The sequence below is a fragment of the Papaver somniferum genome, chromosome 1 (assembly GCF_003573695.1).
Source record: "Papaver somniferum cultivar HN1 chromosome 1, ASM357369v1, whole genome shotgun sequence".
NCBI lineage: Eukaryota > Viridiplantae > Streptophyta > Magnoliopsida > Ranunculales > Papaveraceae > Papaver > Papaver somniferum.
In genome coordinates, this window is record NC_039358.1 from 18,903,107 (window position 1) to 18,913,241 (window position 10,135).

Consider the following 10,135-nt stretch of genomic DNA (forward strand, 5'->3'; position numbering starts at 1 on the left):
CCGTATAATACTCGTACGTTTGCCGTTCCGTACGTTTGCCGAATCCCGAATTGCTAACTAGGCTGCTGAGTAGAGATTGCTAATTGTACTGCCCTTAAATTTGTAAATAGTCAACTGTACTCCAAAGCTTGTTGTTTCAAACCTTAACCAATCTACACGTCTCCCTGCCAAAGCAACTTTGAATTAATCTTATTAATTCTTTTTTTTGGTTTTATTTTATAGTTAATATAATAATATTTCTCGATTTGTATACGTTTATACTTAGTAGCTACTAGCTAGTAATATTTTTGTTAAATGGAATGTAATTGGCAGATGAATAAATTAAACGCCAATAGCCGTTTTGATGCAGGATTAATTTTACCATGCATCTAAGAGTTTGTTATACTTATACAAGCACATCCCCGGTCAAAAATAAAATAAAAACTTATTACAAGTCAACTTCTTATCTTGATGCATATATATTATTTCAGGTGGTGGGTATTGATAAATTCAACAGAACGGGCCACCATATTGTTTCATCTTTTTGATCCGTGTTTTGTTTTTTGCGTATGTATATAAGTATATGGAAAATCTCATTTAATCTCAACACTATATTTCTCTACTTTTAAGTGCACATGTACCATACCTAAGACGTTCTACTGCCCTGCTAATGAATTCGAGGACGAAGCAATCACCTCCGACTAATGGAGGATCGAAAAAGAGTGTCCGAGCAGCTCTGAGACTATTGTTCCTAGTAATCTTTCTGGGATGGCTTATTATGTGGGTTATGTTACCTGTAAAAGTTTACAAGACTGTATGGACACCCAAACTCAACTCCAAGCTGAATTCCAAGTTCATAGGTTCCCAAGGTACGCATCTGAGATTCTTATCAATTATTTATATGTAAACTTCTTCCTGTATTTCCAATATAGATAGAGAAGCTTATAGAACAGTGCGTAGCTGCTGGCTGATGATGATCCTACTACTTCAATATATATGTATCGGTTTCTTGCCTTTGGTCGATCGTTCATAATCTATATATCATTAATGTTATTTCCTCATTTTACGTAGGGGCGAACCTCGTTATCTTCGCCTTTCCGATTATGTTAATCGCGGCCCTTAGCTGTGTTTATCTCCATTTAGAGTCCAAGTATGCTGACAATCATAAAGAGAGGTACTTACTAAACTACATGTGCTCGAATATACGTACTTTCATCAATCTGAGCTAGATCACACAGAGAGATTACATAATGCATGCACTAGCGCGATAAATATATTTTTTCTCAGACGTACAATTATTAATGATTAATTTCACAGTTCAAGAAGCCGTCTGGCAGTTCTGAGACGGCCGGTGCTAGTGAAAGCGCCGTTAGGAATCGTTACCTCCATGGAATTGTTGTTCTCAGCCATGTTTATCGCACTCATGATCTGGTCTCTTGGCAATTACTTATATGTTAGCTATCAGCACCTCCATATGCACAAAGTAGGGGAGAAAGTGTAAGTAGCTAGACATGCATAATTAGTGTGAATTTGATATATATAGTTTTCCAAGAAGCAGATTATTTCATTCTAATTAAACCGTACATCTGCACCGATTCATGTTTTGTTACACGTATATGAATAGATGGGAAGCAAAGTTCCGATCTGTGTTTCTGAGACTGGGATACGTTGGAAACATCACATGGGCTTTTCTCTTCTTCCCTGTGACGCGAGGATCATCAATCCTGCCTTTGGTTGGATTAACATCGGAGTCAAGTGTCAAGTATCATATTTGGTTGGGGCATATTTCTATGGTTCTCTTTGCTTTACACAGCATAGGTTTCTTCATCTACTGGGGTATAACCGATCAAATGGCCGAAGTAAGTAGATACTTGTTTCATTTGATAGCTAGGAAAAGAAAGTTAATTTATATATCAAGGTCAATACATAATTTTAGTCTGGTGCATATATATATATATATATGGCTTTCTAGCTAAGTACTGGTACGTGCTATCTTTGATGCATGTAGGGCCTTGAATGGAGCAAAGATTATGTATCAAATGTTGCTGGAGAGATTGCTTGGGTTTTTTCGTTAGCAATGTGGGCCACAAGCATTCCCCGCGTTAGGCGAAAATTGTTCGAGCTCTTCTTCTACACTCATTACCTTTACATCCCCTATCTTGTTTTCTATCTTCTTCATGTAGGAATCGCTTACTTTTGCACCATTCTTCCTGGTGTTTTCCTCTTCTTAATTGACCGATTCTTGCGATTCTTGCAATCACAAAAAAGGGTTCGATTAGTTTCTGCCCGAGTTTTACCTTGTGAAACCGTCGAATTAAACTTCTCAAAGTGCCCAGGTAATATTTAAGATCATTCCCTATAGATAAAATTATATTTCATTCACTAAAACTTATTTAGTTGTATACATTGATGTTTCGTTAAGAGTCTAATTATGACTGTAAGCAATGTTATTGATGATAAGAACGGCATGATCTCTTTGTGTCTTGCATGTATAGAACTACATTATTCTCCAACAAGCATGGTTTACATCAATATACCGAGCATCTCCAAGCTACAGTGGCATCCATTCACTGTAACCTCAAATTCTAACATGGAGCCTGATACACTGAGCCTTGCCATCAAATGCGGAGGAAGCTGGAGTGAAAATCTGTACCAAAAACTTTCTTCAACTTCTTGTGCAGTGGACCGTCTTGATGTCTCAATTGAAGGACCGTATGGACCTAACTCGCCTCATTTCCTAAGGTATATTTATATATGAAAAACTATTTAATTGCCATTAACATCATTATACAGTTGACCAAATGCGATATTAACTCGAACAATTGTGCAGATATGATGTCCTAGTCATGGTGACCGGAGGCAGAGGAATTACTCCCATGATCTCTATCATGAAAGAGGTTATATTTAGGAAAAACACGTCAAGCAATGCGACTCCCAAGCTTATCCTAATTTCTGCCTTTAAGAAATCTGCCGATCTTGGCATGTTAGACCTCCTGCTTCCCATCTCTGGAACACCATGGGATTTATCTGGTATAAACTTACAGATAGAAGCTTACGTCACTACAGAAAATCAAGAGACAGAAAGTACTTCGAAGCTTAATCTGCAAACAATTTCCTTTAAACCCAACAACCATGACGAACCACTGACTGCAACTTTAGGCCCGAATAGTTGGCTCTGGCTTGGTGTCGTGATTACATCTTCATTTATCATGTTCCTTCTCTTCTTAGGCATTCTCACTCGCTACTACATATATCCGATCGACAAAAATAAAGAAAAGGTTTATCACTACTCAGGGAGAGCTCTTTGGGATATGTTCTTTGTTTGCATATGTATAGCTGCAGCGGCTAGTGGCGCTTTTCTATGGAACAAGAAAAATCTATCAGCAAACCGAGTTCAGAACAAGGATATCGTAACACCAACTATGTCCCCAGCTGGCTTAACCACCGAATACCCAAATCAAGAACTTGAAAGTGTCCCTCGCCAGTCTCTTGCTCAAGCTACCAATGTGCACCACGGTTCAAGGCCTGATTTGAAGAGTAAGTAGCATCTAAATAGCGTCTTACTCTTTAAATGCCCATCAAGCACATTACAGTTAATTAGCTATAGATTTAATAGTTTTACTCAAGTATTTTCATGTTAATATGTTGTTTTCTTGCTCTAGATATACTATTCAACTGTAAAGACTCAAACGTTGGGGTTCTAGTTTGTGGGCCGAGGAGGATGAGACACGAGGCTGCTAAAATTTGTTCGTCTGGTTTGGCGGAGAATCTTCATTTCGAAGCTATTAGCTTCAATTGGTGATCATCATTACTATCTACTAGTGATGGATGATGTTTGGACTGCGACTTTGCCCTTGATCAAAATTCGTGTTCTTTTTTACTGATTCTGTTTAATTATGTAACTAATGTAAGTGCGAAACAAAATGCGCATTTGTAAATATAAGACATGGTCAATATTGTGCCGAGTGATAATGCTGTTTATTGTTGTTGTTGTTTTTTTTTTTTTTTTTTTTTTTGAAGCATATGTTTATTGCTTTCTAATGTTTGTGTGTGTAACTTGCTCAAAAAAATTTAAAAAAAAAAAAAAAAAATGGTGTTTTTATTGAGAAAATGGAGAAAAAAACAAGTCTCTACAACTTTGTTCTTTTCAACTTCATTTTCGTATAGAACTTGGACAAATAGTTAAAAACGCTAAGAGCATGTCCAGCCAATGTGAGGCTCAGTTGTTATATGGTTATACTCACATCCATTAAGAGAATCTCTAACAGTGGGTGTTAAAAATTCTATGTGGAGATGTTATTTAGACTTAATTTGGGATAAATATTATTTTTGGCATATAAACCATCTCCAATAGTAAAAAGGTTCAAAACTTAAGATTTATAGGTTGTTTATTGACCAGAAAACTTCAGGCCGATTGCTTTATGTAACACACTTTATAAGCTGATGTTCATGATCATTGCTCTCAGTTTCAAAAAGCACATGATTGACACTGCTGATGTCCCATACATGCTAGCATCAGAGAACATATGTATAGTGCAAGAACTAGTTAAATCCATGAAGAAGAAAGGTGGTAGGACTGGCCATCTAGCTCTAAAGATGGATATGTTTAAGGCTTTTGACAAATTAGAATGAGTTTTTCTAGTTGAAGTATTGAAAAAAATTGGTTTTTGTGAAAAATTCTATCATCTTATCATGCAATGCATCAAAACAACTCAAATAAAGATAATGATCAATGGCTTTCCTTCAAAAGTTTTCAAACCAATAGGAGGATTACAGCAAGGGGACCCTATTTTCCCCTACATATTCATTCTTTCCTTGGAAGCTTCTCAAGGCAGTTAAATCATTATGAAACCATGAACTAGCTAACAGGTACGAAGTTTTCTAGATCATTTCCAAAGATTAATCATTTATTGTTTGTGGATGACTGTCTTCTATTCTGCAAAGCTAATCTAGTTCAAACTGATAAGCTACTTCAAGTTATAGAAGAATTTAGTGTGTGCTCAGGCCAACTAATTAACTTCCACAAGTCAGCCGTTTTTTCAGTAGAAACATGAGTCCATCTAGTTTTTAAGCCATTAGTGGCATTCTCCAAGTTAGACAACTACATATCTCTGAAGAAAAATATTTAGGATTGCCATTTTTTGTAGGAAGAAATACGAAAATACCATTCTGTACTCTCATTCAGAAGATGGAGTTTAGACTATCAACATGGTCATGTGTTAATATATCTGAAGTTGGGAGATTAGTGATGATCAAAATGTAACTAATGCCATGTACATCAAATGATCAGTTTTAAACTTTTAGACAGCACCGTAAGCAAGATGAATGCAACTCAGCAAAAGTTTTGGAGAAATAAGAACTCTAATAAAGGAAAACACTTCATTGCACGTAGAAATGTTAATAAACCTAAGTAAGAAGGGGGTTTGGGTTTCAAGGATATTGAAGTTTTCAACATAGCTAAATCAACTTGGAAGTTATGTGCTGATGATTCTTCAATATGTGATGTTCTCTTAAAGCTAAATATTTTTCAGATGGGCTTTTTTTATATCTTCAAGAAAAGGGTAACTCAACTTGGTCATGAAGCATTATAAGTTCAGAGTTACATTTTATCAAAAGATATAGTTGTTGGTTTCTTGGAAATGGGAGGAAAATAATGATACGGAAGTAGGTTGGAGAACTAGATGCACCACCCATACCTAAAGCTAGTGCGAACCACCATCGGAACTACACTTATTTCACCAACTCTTTGATGAAGATATTGGAGGATGGAATATCAGTTTGTTATTCTCTTTATTTGAGTCTTCAATAACAAGACTCATACAGAAGATCTCGATTCATCAGCATCATGAGGATAGATTGGCCTGGACTCTTGAAAATAATGTTTGCTTTTCAGTTAAATCAGCTTATAAGAAAATGATGGAAGAAAAAACATGAATAACTTTGTAGGCCCAAGAATGCAAGGCATCTTCAAAAAAACTATGGAAACTTTCATTACTGCGGAGAATCAACCAGTTTGTCTTAAAATGTGTAAAAGATATCCTTCCAACAAGAGAAAAACTACAACATATTGTTCAAAATGTGATCCAAACTGTCCATTTTGTAGCCAAGCTATTGAAGACCCTACTAACTCCATTATGGAATGCTCTTCATCTAAACTAGTCTGGTTTGCTACATTAGGTTTACATACTGATAATGCTGGGAACTTAGTGGGATGGTTCAGTAACTGGTTAGACAAGCTCATAGCACATCAGATACAAGAAAATGAAGTTTGTAAGATAGTCATAGTGGCTTGGTGTATTTGGACAGTCAGATGACAAAGTCCCCAAGAATAACGATTCATCTCCGAGGGGTCATTATCCAAAAGTGCAAGAAAGAGATAACAGAATTTGAAGCTAATCCATCCCCGGAATTCAGGATTATATTCCCTTAATCTAGAGCTAATCTTCATTGGCCACCTCCACCAATCATTTAGAATTAATGTTGATGGTTCTTTTCTTAATATTAATAAAATAGGTGGACTTGGTCTAATATTACATGATTTTGCAGGTATGTTTTGAGGGTCAAAATGCATCTATATAGCTCATATTTTGAATCCGGAGCAAGCTGAATGTCGATCTTTAAGGGAGGCAACACAATGGTCTAAGGAGATAAACCTAGATAAAGTGGAGTTTTAACTGGACTCAATTCTGGTGGTACGTAGATGCTGCTAATAAGAAAGTTTTCAACATAGATTGGAGATTTCGTAACACCGTATTAGACATAATTTTATTTCATACTTTTAGATTTTGACAATGTAATTATGTGCCAAAAGAGAAGAATAAGGTGACAGATATTCTGTCAAAATTGGCAAGACTATACAGATTAAGTAGTGTCTGGTTATTATCTCGTCCCAGTTGCATCATTAATCAACTGCGAGAAGATACATCTTCTGTAAACACTTCAATTTAATCAATTCTATCTTTAAGTTTCAAAAAATAAAATAAAATAAGCTGTTATCATTAATTAAAAAAATTAAACTAAGTTTCTTTATTTTCTATTGCCTTATTATAATTTCAGACAATAATTTACATAAAAAAGTTAGTTAAACTGATGACATGGATGTCATTCTGAAAGTCTTTGTATTTATTTTTCCATCGTATATCTCCGGAGTCTTGTTTTCTCGTGTAATATTGAAAGCTTACTTTTCTTTTCCGAGATAAAAAGTTTTTAAGGAAACCAGCAAATATTTGGAAGGATATGTATGTTGATCGTAAATTGGAATCCTTTTCCAAATTTCTTTAGCTGCAAATGGAAGGCCATCATAATAGGTACACTGAAGTAAGACTATTCACGTCCTTATGAATTGTATCCAATTTTCCTGCACTTTGAACTAAAATTTACTCATCTACGGGCAGTGCAGGATCACATGATTGGAATCTTCAGGAGATGATTTGCAAAGATGCAGTAGAGTACACCTATATTAAGATGGATTACGAGTAATAAGCAAACCATGACATAGTCCAAGATTAACCTTCAATAGTAAGGGGAAATGGATTTCAATGGACTGTGCTTATTTCACACATTTTCAGAGATACTATATATATATATATATATATGTTTGCTTCATTAATCACTCAGTCCAACATTCCAACTATAAATAAGGATTGTGCAGACCCTAACACTAAGACATCTCATCACTTCAAAATGAAATGCATTAGACATAAAGCGTGTTCTCAAAATCAGAGAGGGGTAATTTGAGCCTCCAAACCCTTTCTTTTCTTGATATCTGTTACAAGTTCTGCAGCTTGAGTATTGATACAACACAGACGCGTTTAATAGAATTAAAATCAAAACACATGTTTCCGAAAATACCACTCTCTAGGAAAACACTACTTGGCACCTTGTAACCATCTTTCAAAAATGAAATGTGAGGGAATTGTATCTACGTCTAGCTTTTTCAGTACTTTTAACACATGTTTGCAGGGGAAACCTTTGAATTCAAAATATTGGCACTCGTGATATCCTTCATATGTACCTGGATTTATATTTAGGGTGAAAGTTCGTGGATAACTAATCTTAGAAGTCACCGAATAAGTGCTTAAATCATTACTCTTCAGTCTTGGCACCTTAAATCATCTACCTCTTCAGTCTTGAATCATATAGTGCAACTAATAATTGATCGTTGAACTTGTTAAAATATTGTGAGTGTAAATTTCAGCATCATGATTAAGTAACAATTTGCTTTCTTCAATAAGGTTTTGGTATGATCTGATACAAGATCCTCCTAATTTTCTTTACTAACAATCTCTTCTAATTCCTGATCATATCGAACAGAAAGTTCTTCGAGTTTAGTTTTTGGAATTCACTCCCTCACTTCAACTAGTCGGATTCATACTCCCATAGAAGGTATATTTATGTACACATGTACCCATGATTCTCAAAGGATGTATGGATCTTTTTAACCAATATTATTATCGGTTAAATAAAATTCCACAATCATCTTGTTCCACTTCTCTTCGAACTCTTGAATTTTGTATTATGATAAATACATCTTTTCATCTCGCCTTTGAATTTTGAATGTTTAAAATATAAGTGATATAATTTGTCTCCAATTTTTTTTTATGTGTCACGTATAAATATGGTGACGACGTTCGGGAAAACCTTCTTTATTGTAGTAGCCATTGCGATGTTTTGATCCGTTATGATCGTTGATCGATGTTGTTTTCTCGTAGCTTCAAGCCTAATGTGAAACAACCATAATCTCATGTTGCAACAGTGCACATCCAAATTGTATGGTATGGTAATGATGATTTATCCCAATAAATTGTGCAACTAGCATATCATATTTATCAGTATGATAAGTAGTGTCAAAGAAGACTACTTACCCAAGTTGTTCATATGACATACGCGACCGCGCATTTCTCAGAAAAGATTTACTGCTCTACCATGTTCATCAACCTGAACCCGATAAAAAAACTGTGGATTCTCATTTTTTATCCATATGTAAATAATCCATGGAAGATTAGGCATCACCAACTTCAACATTTTTGTGCCTAACGTTACGCAATTGACTCCAATAGTCTCTAAATACAAATCTGAACTACCGCTAATCTCTTGATCTAGTTTGAGTGACCTTATGTCAGAAGAGAAGGTTCTTAAGAATAATCAAACTAGGTGCAATCAAGAGCTAACAAATGTTAGTCAATCAAATCAATAATCGAAAACTAAAATCATAATGCAAATTCTAGTTTCCCACCAACGAAACTAATAGACGTTTCTTGATCCCACGAAAGACTTTAAATTAGTGGACGTAAGAGATTTCACTTAATTAGGTTATTCTCCTTTCCAACATATAGTATTACATGTAATACTATTAGTCGGCTGCATCAGTGACTACAAAATGAAGTGCCTACCTTAGGATACATTTCTAAGAAGAAAAAACGTCACTATTTATAGATCAAGCTAATTTGGACACCAAGAAATTTCCATAACCGAAAATACTCTCAAGATATGCAATAAGCACATGGATTCATCTTTTTTCCCTAATTCCAACCAATATCTAAGTGTCATACTGAAATCCTTCTTGGATTGTAACTCAATATTAGCCAGCATACAAGATGTTTAACTAATATGTCTTTCAGAGATACATTTTACTTGCTAGGAAAATAAAAGATTATACGTTAGAAAATCTTAACAAAAAAGATTATAAAACATTTCGGTTTGGGATCTCACCTTGAGTATCAAGGAATATCTTTGAGTAATAAAATATAAAATTTATGCACATGTACAAATTACTCACTATATCGACATCTTGAACTTTCCTATTTTGCAAGTGAAACTTTTAAAATTGCACAAACCCTAAAGTGTACGTGACTATAGAAATCGGTTTTTGTTATAAGGATCGGTTATACCTTGACTTCCAATGTAGGTAAGGATTGGTTCTACCTGATTTTCTCATATAGGTAAGGATCGGTTCTGCCATAACTCCCAACATAAGAAGGTATTGGTTCTACCATGACTCCCAATATAAGTAAGGATCGGTTATATCATGGTTCCCAATATAAGTACGAATCGGTCCTTCCTTAGACCTTCAATGAAAACCGGACCACCAATCCATATTTATTTCTCTCAACTATGAAAAAAATTCTCGAGTCTACTTCCTTAAACTCATGCACTA

General features: G+C 35.1%; 1 protein-coding gene across 1 annotated transcript; it reads left to right on the plus strand.

The window, feature by feature from the left end:
• The first annotated feature begins 577 nt into the window (after window positions 1-577).
• On the plus strand, window positions 578-3,964 carry LOC113326458 (ferric reduction oxidase 4-like). The gene is made up of 8 exons (XM_026574186.1): window positions 578-848; window positions 1,051-1,153; window positions 1,297-1,476; window positions 1,604-1,838; window positions 1,988-2,315; window positions 2,475-2,721; window positions 2,810-3,516; window positions 3,642-3,964. The coding sequence occupies exons 1-8, from the start codon at window positions 650-652 to the stop codon at window positions 3,779-3,781; spliced, it is 2,139 nt and encodes a 712-aa protein (XP_026429971.1). The 5' UTR covers window positions 578-649; the 3' UTR covers window positions 3,782-3,964.
• The last annotated feature ends 6,171 nt before the right edge of the window (window positions 3,965-10,135 follow it).

Coding starts and splice junctions, on each gene's coding strand:
- LOC113326458 (XM_026574186.1), top strand. CDS start 650: ATGAATTCGAGGACGAAGCAATCACCTCCGACTAATGGAGGATCGAAA. Junction 1,477..1,603: donor CACAAAGTAGGGGAGAAAGT/GTAAGTAGCTAG, acceptor GTATATGAATAG/ATGGGAAGCAAAGTTCCGAT. Junction 2,722..2,809: donor AACTCGCCTCATTTCCTAAG/GTATATTTATAT, acceptor ACAATTGTGCAG/ATATGATGTCCTAGTCATGG.